The following is a 13,821-nucleotide window of genomic DNA, read 5'->3' as shown; positions in this document are numbered from 1 at the left end:
CCTCCTGTATATATACACTGCACAGTACCGCTCCTCCTGTATATATACACTGTACAGTACCACTCCTCCTGTATATATACACTGTACAGTACCACTCCTCCTATATATATATACACTGCACAGTACCGCTCCTCCTGTATATATACACTGTACAGTACCACTCCTCCTGTATATATACACTGCATAGCACCACTCCTCCTGTATATATACACTGTACAGTACCACTCCTCCTGTATATATACACTGCACAGTACCACTCCTCCTGTATATATACACTGCATAGCACCACTCCTCCTGTATATATACACTGCACAGTACCACTCCCCTGTATATATACACTGCACAGTACCACTCCTCCTGTATATATACACCGCACAGTACCACTCCTCCTGTATATATACACTGCACAGTACCACTCCTCCTGTATATATACACTGCACAGTACCACTCCCCTCTATATATACACCGCACAGTACCTCTCCTCCTGTATATATACACTGCACAGTACCGCTCCTCCTGTATATATACACTGCACAGTACCTCTCCCCTGTATATATACACTGCACAGTACCTCTCCTCCTGTATATATACACTGTACAGTACCTCTCCCCTGTATATATACACTGCACAGTACCGCTCCTCCTGTATATATACACTGCACAGTACCTCTCCCCTGTATATATACACTGCACAGTACCACTCCTCCTGTATATATACACTGCACAGTACCTCTCCTCCTGTATATATACACTGCACAGTACCACTCCTCCTGTATATATACACTGCACAGTACCTCTCCCCTGTATATATACACTGCAGAATTTACAATAGCTATCACTCATGTAAGAAGTGAAATCTGGCATTGTACTATACCTATATTTCTCCGCTGTATCTGGGCATCATGAATCGTGATATATTTTAAAGGGGGGGGGGGGCCCACTGAGACTCTTTCGCCCGGGGCCCTCAAAAACCTGGAGCCGGCCCTGTATACTATATACAGGGGAGATGACACACAGGTATATACTATATACAGGAGGAGATGACATACATGTATATACTATATACAGGAGAGATGACACATATATACTATATACAGGAGGAGATGACACAGGTATATACTATATACAGAAGGAGATGACATACAGGTATATACTATATACAGGGGAGATGACATACAGGTACATACTATATACAGGAGAGATAACACAGGTATATACTATATACAGGGGAGATGACACACAGGTATATTATATACAGTAGGAGATGACATACAGGTACATACTATATAGAGGAGGAGATGACATACAGGTACATACTATATACAGGGGAGATAACACACAGGTATATACTATATACAGGAGGAGATGAAATACAGGTATATACTATATACAGGAGGAGATGACACACAAGTATATACTATATACAGGTGGAGATCACACAGGTATATACTATATACAGGAGCAGATGACACACTGGTATATACTATATACAGGGGAGATGACATACAGGTACATACTATATACAGGGGAGATGACACAGGTATATACTATATACAGGGGAGATGACACAGATATATACTATATACAGGAGCAGATGACACACTGGTATATACTATATACAGGGGAGATGACATACAGGTACATACTATATACAGGGGAGATGACACAGGTATATACTATATACAGGGGAGATGACACAGGTATATACTATATACTGGAGGAGATGACACACAGGTATATTATATACAGGAGGAGATGACATACAGGTACATACTATATACAGGAGGAGATGACATACAGGTACATACTATATACAGAGGAGATGACACACAGGTATATACTATATACAGGAGGAGATGACACACACATATATACTATATACAGGGGAGATGACACACAGGTATATACTATATACAGGAGATGACACACTGGTATATACTATATACAGGAGATGACACACTGGTATATACTATATACAGGGGAGATGACATACAGGTACATACTATATACAGAGGAGATGACACACAGGTATATACTATATACAGGAGGAGATGACATACAGGTATATTCTATATACAGGAGGAGATGACATACAGGTACATACTATATACAGGAGATGTCATACAGGTACATACTATATACAGGGGAGATAACACACAGGTATATGCTATATGCAGGAGCAGATGACACACAGGTATATACTATATACAGGAGATGACTTACAGGTATATACTATATACAGGAGGAGATGACACGTATATACTATATACAGGAGGAGATGACATACAGGTATATACTATATAAAAGAGATGACACATAGGTATATAGAGGAGATGACATACAGCAGGTATATACTATATACAGGAGGAGATGACATACAGGTACATACTATATACAGAGGAGATGACACACAGGTATATACTATATACAGGAGGAGATGACACACACATATATACTATATACAGGGGAGATGACACACAGGTATATACTATATATAGGAGATGACATACAGGTATATAGTATATACAGAAGAGATGACATACAGGTATACACTATATACAGGAGATGACATACAGGTGTATACTATATAAAAGGGAGATGACAAACATGTATATACTGAGGGGAAAATGAGAGGCGTGAGGTGCAAATGAGGGGTGTGAGTGCAAAATGAGAGGAGTGAGGGAAAATAGTGGAGTGATCGAAAAATTACAGATGTGAGGTCGAAATGACAAGTGTTAGGGGGGAATGAGAGGAGTGAGGGGGGAATGAGAGGAGTGAGGGGGAAAATGAAAGGTGTAAGGGAGAAAATGAGAGGTGTAAGGGAGAAAATGAGAGGTGTAAGGGAGAAAATGAGAGGTGTAAGGGAGAAAATGAGAGATGTGAGGGGGAAAATGAGAGGCGTGATGGGAAAATAAGAGAAGTGAGGTGCTATAACTAACCACAGATATTTACTATGCCCAGGCAACGCCGGGCTCTTCAGCTAGTTGTATAGATAGATAGATAGATAATAGAGAAAAAAAAAAATATATATATATATATATACTGTGTAGCGCCAAAATATTCTGAAGCACTTTATAATTAAGCAGGGATATGTACTGACGATAACGAACATTAAAGAGTAACACCTAGTTCAACAGTTACAGAGAGTGAGGCCCTGCTCACAAGCTTACAATCTATAAGGAAATAGAGGGGGCACAATAGGTCTCCAGTCATCGGTATAATAGATGAGGGTATTCCAATAAAGCAGCATGAGCCGGTCACCAGTCAGCATCTGTGCAAGTAGGAAATTAATAGGTGGGACCAGATTCTGAGGAAAATTTAGAAATAGGGAACAGGGAAGAGTTAGATTAGTGATGTGAGGTGATAGGCCTTTCTAAAAAGATGTGTTCTTAAAGCACGCTTAAAAAGATGGTAGTTCGGAATTAACTGGATTATCAGGAATAGTGCATTCCAGAAAACTGGTGCAACATGACAGAAGTCTTGGGGATGGAAATGGGAAGTTTGGTTTATGGAAGATGTTGGTCTAAGATCAATTGCAGAATGGAGAATACAGGTAGGGTGACAGCTGCTTTATGACAACAGCGTTCAGCTCAGCTTTCATGTCTTCATAAATCAGCTGAGAGGAGCTCAGAAGAAGAAAGATAAAAGACTTATAAACTCTCCGTCCAGAACCAGTGCACAGCGCAAGTCAGAGGCTATAGAAGACAATTGCGGAAGCCTTTTTAGTGAAATCCAATTGCAAAGATACATGCATTTAGGGAAAAAAAACCACAAATGTTTTTAACAAAGATATCATTTAACTTACATTTTGTCAGTGGTCACATCATGTGCCGGCTCAGGGTTTGTGAACTTGGCTGCTAACTCAATACGTCTAAAAGAAAAGAAAACATTTCTATATTATTATATGGAAAATTTGGCTTACTACTTACTTACTTCATTTAAAAAAAAAAAAGAGGAGGTGGGCTTACCTTTGGGGTCTGACTGGTCCTGATGGCGTCCCACAGGCTGACGAGCGAAATGTGATCTAAATAAAATAGTATCTATATATGTAAGAGTATATAACAGGTAGGACACAGTTAAAACCTAGCACTGGAGGCCCATTACGTGCACCTGGCTAGCTAGGTCTCCAGCCAGGCCCTGTGATAACTTGCTGGATAGTCAGCTGAGCAGTGTGAATTGGTGTTGGAGCTCCAATGAGACAAGCCAGAATCTCTCTGAGAGGAGACTGGTCAAGTCATGTGCACCAGGCTCCAAGTATCACAGGTTGCTATGGACAATAGACATTTAGGGCAACGTGTAGGAGCTGCAGCTTCTTCATTGTGGCTGAGCCGCCTGAGCTAGAGGCAGTGCATAGATTGCTAACGGGGAGAGACCATGTTATATCTTGCCTACCCAGAAAAGGGACAGTTTTCCCTTCCTTTGACATTCGTTTAGGGATGGGGTACAGCTATTTTGCTTTCATGTGAATGTTGCTAATGTTTATGCTGGAAAATAAACATAAGGCTGTTTTGCACTAAAACCAAATGTCTGTGTGAACCCTTACCACTGCCAGGGAGCGTAAATCTCTATAATAAGTATATAATTTATCATTTACTGCATAAAATATTAGGCAGTGTGAAAATCAGCTTCTTGGGAGCATCTTCTTTTTGTAAAAACGCGGCATATTTTTGCTCTTTCGCTAATTGATTTTTTTGCTGTAAAAATCACGAAACTCAGTATAAACATTGCATTTTTTATAACTTTTTTTAAAGTGTGTGCATTTTTAGCTTTGCTCTTTCATCGAGTGCATCATGCTATAAGTATGGTGATATTCCAGATTTCTGCACTGTATGTATAAAAAATAAAAAAGCCTTGGGGGAAAAAAAAGTTCAGAAGTGCACGACCAAAAAGACTGTACCTGAGAATCACTGCTTCCTGACTGGAAAGGTTCTGTCTTTTGCTCGCGTGAAGAAGAGTCATCTTCAGAACTACAAGATAAGAAAGGCAGATTTGTATATTTCTGCTTATATAGAGCAGCCAGCACAGGTTTGCTGAGCAGGGGTTGGCTAAATCCTTTCCTTTGTCCCCCAAAAATTACACAAAAGAGGCTAACCTCTTTACCCCAAGCCCGTTTTCAGCTTCCTGACCAGGCCAAATTTTACAATTCTAACCATTGTCAGTTTATATACTGTAGTAATAACTCTGGAACCCTTCAACATATCCCAGTGATTTCAAGAATGTTTTTTTCGTGACACATTGTACTTTTTGTTAGTGGTAAATTTAGGGCAATATTTGTTTTGTTTATTTTTTTAAATATTAGAATTTTGCCAAAATGTTTTCACATTTTTATGCCCTTAACCCCTTAATGACCAGGGGTATTTCAGTTTTTTAAATTCTGTTTTTTGCTCCCCTTCTTCCCAGAGCTATAACTTGTTAATTTTTTGGTCAATATGGCCATGTGAGGATTTTTTTTTTGCGGCACAAGTTGTACTTTTGAACGACACCATTGGTTTTAACATATTATGTACTGGAAAACGGGGAAAAAATTCCAAGTGTGGTGAAATTGCAATAAAAATGCTATTAGACAGGTGGGTTTTTTTACCATGTTCACTAAATGCTAAAACTGACCTGCCATTAGGATTCTTCACATCATTACAAGTTCTTAGACTCCAAACATGTATAAGTTCTTTTAAAAATGGTACCATTTTCCCAAGACCTGTAGCTTCTCCATTTTTCGTGATCTGGGGTTGGGTGAGGGCTTTTTTTTTGTGCGCCGAGCTGATGGCTTTATTGATACCATTTTGGTGCACATACAATCTTTTGATCGTCCGTTATTGCATTTTATTGCAATGTAAACAGCGACCAAAAAAACATTAATTCTGGCGTTTTAATTTTTTTCTCGTTACGCCGTTTAGCAATCAGGTTAATTCTTTTTTTATATTGGTCGGGCGATTCTGAACACGGCGTTACCAAATATGTACGGTATATATTTGATTTTTTTAATTGTTTTATTTTGAATGGGGCAAAAGGAGGGTTGATTTGAACTTTTATAGTTTTTTTTTTAAATATTTTTTTTTTATTTTTTTTTTTTTTACTTTTTGCATGCTTCAATAGTCTCCATGGGAGACCAGACGCTGCACCACTTTGATTGCTTCTGCTACACACAGGCGATGACCAGATCGCCTGTATGTTGCAGAAATGCTCACTTGCTATAGCAATCTGGCAAAGACAGCCTAAGGCTGCGTGTCCACGTTCAGGATGGCCGGCGGTATCGCCGGAGCGGCGAAGCCCCGCCCCCTTCTGGGACGCGATGATGCCGGATGTGTTAACTGTACACATCCGGGATCATCGCACCCCTCCCATAGGGCCCTGTGTTATGCCTTGCGGGGACGCTGCGTCCCCGCAAGGTGAACGGACATGCTGCGATCTGAAAAGACGCGCAGCATGTCCGGAGTCGCAGACCCGCCGCGTGCGGGTTTCCTCGCATAGTGGACACGGGATTTCAAAAAATCCCCTCCACTATGCTGGAACATCTGGACGCATCGTGTTTGACGCTGCAGCTCTGCGCAACGTCAAACAAGCAGCGTTTACTGACCGTGGACACACACCCATAGAGGTCTGCTCAAGACTTCTGGTTTGGTTGTCATGCCGACCCATCAGTAACCCGCAATCAAGTGACGGGGTCACGATGTGCACGATTAGCGACGTGCTTTCGGTAAGCACGAGTTAAATGCTGCTGTCAGATACAGCGGCATTTAACTAGTTAACAGCCGCGGGTGGATTGCGATTCCACCCGCGGCTGTTGCAGGCACATGTCAGCTGTATAGAACAGCTGCCATGTTCCCGGAAAGGTGCAGGGAGAGTCCGACAACGTCGGACTGGAGTTAAACCAGGTATGTCACACAAACTAGTTAAAAATTTACATTTCCCACATGTCTACTACATCAGTATCATTTTTTAAACATTTTTATTTTTTTGCTAGAAAGTTAGAAGGGTTAAAAGTTTATCAGCAATTTCTCTTTTTTCCAACAAAATTTACAAAACCACATTCAATAAGTTTATTAACCCTTCAGACGCTTCACAGGAATTAAAGCAATGTAGAAGGAAAAAATGAAAAAAAAAATGTTCCCACAAAAATTTTACTTCAGCTCAAAATTTTTTATTTTCACAGGGTAACAACAGAAAATCAACCCCAAATTTTTTTTTTTGTGCAATTTTTCCTGAGTACACCAATACTCCATATGTGGTAGAAAACTATTGTTTTGGCACACAACACGGCTTGGAAGGGAACAAATGCCAATTGAATTTTGGAGCGCAATTTTCGCTAGAATACTTTGTGGATACCATGTCACATTTGAAGAGTACCTGCCAAGAGATGGATAGACAACTGGATGTTCATTTCAGGTGGGTTCGGCTGAACAGTTACAAAAAGTTCAAGTACCAGAACAGTACCCGTACCCTATTCACTTGAATGGGGGGCCCGAACATTCAGTGTTTGCCACGCTGTTCTGTGCATAACAGCACGACAAACACCGCTTCTGATTGGCAGTGAAGTCATCACTGCCGGTTACACAGCCGCGGTTCCCACGCAGTAAAAAAACAGCGTGAGTACGCAGCTGTGATTGGAGGTATAAAGTTTATCTCTGGTCACTGGTGTCAGCTGATGGGACTACTGTGAGAGGAGGAGCGGCGGATGGGAGTATTCATCAACCGGCACCTGCTCTGTAAATAAATAATTTAAAAAATTTAAAAAAACAACGTGGGTTCCTCTGTATTTTTGATAACCAGCCAGGCAAAATTCTCAGCTGGGACTGCAACCCTCAGCTGTCAGCTTCAGCAAAGTTGGTTATCAAGAATAGAGGGGTTTCCACACTGTATTTTTTAATTCTTTAAATAATTTTTCAAAAACGACATGGGGGTCCCCCCCCCCTATTTTTGACAACCAGCCAAGCTAAAGCAAACAGCTGGGGGATGGTATCCTAAGGCTGCTAAGGGGCCATGAATATGGGCCCCCAGCCTAAAAATAGCAGCCTGCAACCGCCCATAAATGGAGCATCTATTAGATGCGCCAATTCTGGCGCTTTGACGAGCCCTTTCCACTTGCCCTGTAGTGGTGGCAAGTGGGGTAATATTTGTGGGGTTGATGAAACATTTGTATTGTCCGGTGACATTAAGCCCATCGATTAGTAATTGAGAGGCGTCTATAAGAAATATAAAGTCTTTTATTTGAAATAAAGCAAAATACGCTTTTCCTTTTTTATTTAAAAATAAACATAATTATACTCATCTAACGCCTAATTCCACTGAATCCCTCGTCTTCTGTAATAAAACAAAAATAAAAAACAACAATATATATCCCTCACCTGTCCTTCGTTCTGTCCCACGCCGTAATCCAGGTCTTGGGGATAAACAGTTTTCAAGCTGGATGGTGCCAAGATGCAACCGTCCAGGCTGAGAACCATTGGTGAATTAGCTGCTAAGGGTGCAGTATCACTGACCGACGGTGACGTCATCGAGGTTACTGCTGGTAACTGAAGCTGCGTTCCCAGCCGCGCTGAACTGCGGTGACCTTGGTTAGATCCCAGCTGGCACCATAAGAAAGTCTCACAGTGCAGAGGTAAGTTCACTGCAGTTCGCAGGGATAATTTCATTGCGGTGAATAAAACTGCAGATTACATAATAATTATCTTGTGCTCTATGCCGAGCACTTAAATCGTGCATTCAATCTAAATCTCCGAATGATGTGATTCAGATTAAACCCTCGATGAATCCATTCACTATAATGAGGCAGCAGGTACTTTGGACTTCATCTGGCCTCTGTCATTGTCCTTCTTTTCAGCAGCGCAGAAAACTGGGGGCGACCGCGCTTTTATACACACTTAAAAAGATGGACACGGCCGTATCACAGGTCCTATGGCATCCACAGTGCCTCCATCTGCCTCATTATAGGGAATCTTCCGTCAGGGTTCTGTCTGAATCATGTATTTCACAGATTTACATGGAAAACCGGATGTAAGTGCTCAGAGTACAGCGCAGGATAAATGTTAGCAGAACCTTACTGCGGTTTTTGGGAGGCAGAATGAATAAATCAACAGTAAGTCAAGAATTTGTCTTATTTATTTTTTATGCCGTTTTTTGTGCAGCATAAGTGATTAGACGACTATTCTTCAGGTTGGTAAAATTGCAGAATTACAAGATTTATGTATTTTTTTTATGTTTGGCTACGATCGCACACTAAAAAACTTGTTTTTGTATCGCCATATCTTGAGCTATGTAACCTATTAATATGGACACAGAAGTAATAGACTGCTGAAAAAAGTCATACTTCCTATCAGATGCCTTGTTGTTGAGAAATCCACTTTTATACGATTATGTAAATGAGTCCTTCCAGGCTATGGGGAGGACGCTGCCCGGAAGTAAACACGGCCTCCGCACTTCATTATCCTATGTATCACCTCCCACACACTCACCCTGTCCCTGTGACGTTGGGCACTTGTCTGGAAATCTCACACTTCGCATTCCATCTGATGGCATTCCTCATCAGTGTTACGCCCTTCTCTTGGTATTGACTTCACGTTCCTTCTGCGCAGGCGTTAAGCGAGTCACTGGTACTTGTGCAGTGCAAGGATTCTGCACATGGGTGATCACTGGGAACGGAAGAGTGATGCTGGGGAAGGTGATACATAGGATAATGAGGTGCGGAGTTATCTTCCGGGCAGCGTCCGCCTTTTAGCCTGGAAGAGGTCATAACTGCATAAAAGCAGATTTCTCAACAACAAGTTATCATCCAGGAGACATACAGGTCGGACTTTTTTCAGCATTCTATAACCTGTATGCCCATATTAATAAGTGACATAGCGCAAATGTGGTGACCGATTTCCTTTCATGAATTTATAAAGTTACTGGACATATATATTGTTAGCACACAGGGGCAAACAAATTAGCGGATTTTACTGCTTCCCGACCGCCTACTGTATAAAAACGTCGATACATACTGGGCTTTATGCAGGGCCGATGTTTCTCTATGGTTGGCAGTCTCGCAGCACTGAGGACCCCCAAGAGCTGCGATTCCGGTGCAGAGCGGTAGCTCTGACAGATGACATCATCGAGAACTAATTGGATCAGGTCCCAATGATGCTATCTTCAAGATGCCACAATCAATCTCAAGATATTGATAGGGAGATCACTGCTTCACTCATCTCTCCGATGCACCCTACCGCCCCCCCCCCCCCCTGAGCACAGGGAATCGAGCATTGTCATGGCAGACGGAGGTCACATGATGACCTCTGGGTCTGTCAGCTACGGTGGCCTGTTTGACTCAGCCAGTAGCTTTTTCATCATACCGCAGAATAAAAAGTGGAATAAAACGCCATCAAAAAGCCAAATGGAAATAAAAATGGTACTGATGAAAACATCATTTTTTTTCCCCCCGCAAAAAAACAAACCGCCATACAGCTCAGTGGAAAAGTTAAAAAACGTTATAGCTCTCAGAATAAAATGATGCAAAAACAATTTTTTATATAAAATATTTTTTATTGTGTCAAAGTTGAAAACGTAAAAAAACAAATATAAACGTATCACTGTAATCTTACTGACCCAAAGAATAAAACTGCCTTTTCAATTTTACTATACGCGGAATGGCAAGAAAACAACAACAAAAAATCCTCAATTGCTGGTTTTTGTTCATTCTGCCACACAAAAATCTGAATACAAAGCAATCAAAAAATGTCATCTGCCCGAAAAAGGTACCAATAAAAACGTCAACTCGTCTTGTAAAAAATAAACCATCATATTACAGTGCCGGTCAAAATATGGAAAAATTATAGCGAAATACGATTTGGCAAAAACTTTTTTGTTTAAAAAAAAAATTTTTTTTTTAGTGTATGATAGCAGCCAAACATAAAAACCAGACATAAATCTGGTATCGCTGTAATCACACCCAAATAATAAAGGCATCTAATCACTTATAGCGTAAGAAGAACTGCGCAAAAAAAAAAAATAAAACCATCTGCAATTGATTTGTCCATTCTGCCTCCCAAAGATCGCAGTAAGACTCGATGCACACTTATCCTGCATTCTGCACTGAGTGCTTACACCGGGGTTTCCGTGTAATTCTCTGAATTCCATGATTCAGACAGAACACCCAGTGGAAGATTCCTTATAATTAGGTACAACCCCTGGCAAAAATTATGGAATCACCGTCCTTGGTGGATGATCATTCAGTTGTTTAATTTTGTAAAAAAAAAGCAGATCACAGACATGGCACAAAACTAAAGTCATTTCATATGGCAACTTTCTGGCTTTAAGAAACACTAAAAGAAATCAAGAACAAAAAATCTGGTAGTCAGTAATGCATACTTTTTTTAACCAAGCATAGGGGAAAAATTATGGAATCACTCAATTCTGAGGAAAAAATTATGGAATCACCCTGTAAATTTTCATACCCAAAAATAACACCTGCATCAAATTAGATCTGCTCGTTTGTCTGCATCTAAAAGGAGTGATCAAACCTTGGAGAGCTGTTGCACCAAGTGGACTGACATGAATCATGGCTCCAACACAAGAGGTGTCAATTGAAACAAAGGAGAGGATTATCAAACTCTTAAAAAAGGGTAAATCATCACGCAATGTTGCAAAAGATGTTGGTTGTTCATAGTCAGCTGTGTCTAAAATCTGGACCAAATGCAAACAATATGGGAATGTTGTTAAAGGCAAACATACTGGTAGACCAAGGAAGACATCAAAGCGTCAAGACCGGAATCTTAAAGCAATATGTCTCCAAAACAGGAAAAGCACAACAAAACAAATGAGGAACGAATGGGTGCAAACTGGAGTCAACGTCTGTGACCGAACTGTAAGAATCCGCCTAAAGGAAATGGGATTTACATACAGAAAAGCTAAATGAAAGCCATCATTAACACCTAAACAGAAACAAACAAGGTTACAATAGGCTAAGGAAAAGCAATTGTGAACTGTGGATGACTGGATGAAAGTCAATGATGAATCGCAAATCTGCATTGGGCAAAGTGATGATGCTGGAACTTTTGTTTGGTGCCGTTCCAATGAGATTTATAAAGATGACTGCCGGAAGAGAACATACAAATTTCCACAGTCAATGATGATATGGGGCTGCATGTCAGGTAAAGGCACTGGGGAGATGGCTGTCATTACATCTTCAATAAATGCACAAGTTTATGTTGATATTTTGGACACTTTTCTTATCCCATCATTTCAAAGGATATTTGGGGATGATGAAATAATTTTTCAAGATGATAATGCATCTTGCCATAGAGCAAAAACTGTGAAAACATTCCTTAAAAAAAGACACATAAGGTCAATGTCATGGCCTGAAAATAGTCCGGATCTCAATGCAATTGAAAATCTTTGGTGGAAGTTGAAGAAAATGGTCCATGACAAGGCTCCAACCTGCAAAGCTGATCTGGCAACAGCAATCAGGGAAAGTTGGAGCCAGATTGATGAAGAGTCCTGTGTGACACTCATTAAGTCCAGGCCTCAGAGACTGCAAGCTGCTATAAAAGCCAGAGGTGGTGCAACAAAATACTAGCGATGTTTTGGAGTGTTTTTTTGTTTTCATGATTCCATAATTTTTTTCTCAGAATTGAGTGATTACATATTTTTTTCCCTATGCTTGGTTAAAAAAAGTAACCATTACTGACTACCACATTTTTTGTTCTTGATTTCTTTTAGTGTTTCTTAAAGAAAGAAAGTTGCCGTCACGTTGCATTTGCAGAGCTCCTGATGTAACTAAACAGTAGAAACTCCCACAAGTGACCCCATATTAGAAACTAGACCCCCCAAGGAACTTATCTATATGTGTTGTGAGAACTTTGAACCCCCAAGTGTTTCACTACAGTTTATAACACAGAGCCGTGAAAATAAAAATTCTTTTTTTTTTTTTTTTTTTACACAAAAATTATTTTTACGGGTAGTATATAACACAGCCCACGGAGTATATAGCACAGCCCATGGAGTATATAGCACAGCCACGTAGTATATAACACAGCCCACGGAGTATATAGCACAGCCACGTAGTATATAGCACAGCCCACGGAGTGTATAACAGCCCACATAGCATATAACACAGCCACGTAGTTTATAACAGCCCACGTAGCATTTAACACAGCACACGTAGTATATAACAGCCCATGCACGCAGTATATAACACAGCCCACGTAGTGTATAACACAGGCCACGTAGTGTATAACACAGGCCACGTAGTGTATAACACAGCCCACGTAGTGTTTAGCACAGGCCACTTAGTGTATAACAGCCCACATAGCATATAACACAGCCACGTAGTTTATAACAGCCCACGTAGAATTTAACACAGCACACGTAGTATATAACAGCCCATGCACGCAGTATATAACACAGCCCACGTAGTGTATAACACAGCCCACGTAGTGTATAACACAGCCCACGTAGTGTATAACACAGCCCACGTAATACATTGGACAGCCCACGTAGTATATTGCACAGCCCACGTAGTATATTGCACAGCCCACGTAGTATATTGCACAGCCCACGTAGTATATTGCACAGCTCACGTAGTATATTGCACAGCCCATGTAGTATATTGCACAGCCCACACAGTATATAGCACAGCCCACGCAGTATATAGCACAACCCACGTAGTATATTGCACAGCCCACGCAGTATATAGCACAGCCCACGCAGTATATAGCTACGTCATCATCTCACGAGACCACAATGCATGGAGCGGTCACCGGGGCGTCGCGAGGAGCGGGAAAGGCCGGTTCTGGATCAGAGGGGCCGACGGACGGTGAGTATATAACTATTTTTTTTATTATTTTTAACATTA

General features: G+C 40.8%; 1 protein-coding gene across 4 annotated transcripts in view; it reads right to left on the bottom strand.

The window, feature by feature from the left end:
• Positions 1–13,821, bottom strand: part of LOC143804667 (interferon-induced, double-stranded RNA-activated protein kinase-like) — a 134,554-nt gene that overhangs the window by 72,344 nt on the left and 48,389 nt on the right. For all 4 annotated transcript variants that reach the window (XM_077282994.1, XM_077282993.1, XM_077282992.1 and 1 more), the window contains 3 exons: positions 4,897–4,966; positions 3,968–4,023; positions 3,805–3,870 (listed from right to left, as the gene is read on the bottom strand). In XM_077282994.1, the coding sequence (XP_077139109.1) occupies positions 3,805–3,870; positions 3,968–4,023; positions 4,897–4,966 (192 nt within the window). The remainder of the gene's footprint in view (positions 1–3,804; positions 3,871–3,967; positions 4,024–4,896; positions 4,967–13,821) is intronic.

The sequence above is a fragment of the Ranitomeya variabilis genome, chromosome 2 (genome assembly GCF_051348905.1).
Source record: "Ranitomeya variabilis isolate aRanVar5 chromosome 2, aRanVar5.hap1, whole genome shotgun sequence".
In the NCBI taxonomy this organism is placed as follows: Eukaryota; Metazoa; Chordata; class Amphibia; order Anura; family Dendrobatidae; genus Ranitomeya; species Ranitomeya variabilis.
Note: the sequence above shows the minus strand (reverse complement) of the source record. Positions and strands in the feature narration are given on the sequence as shown.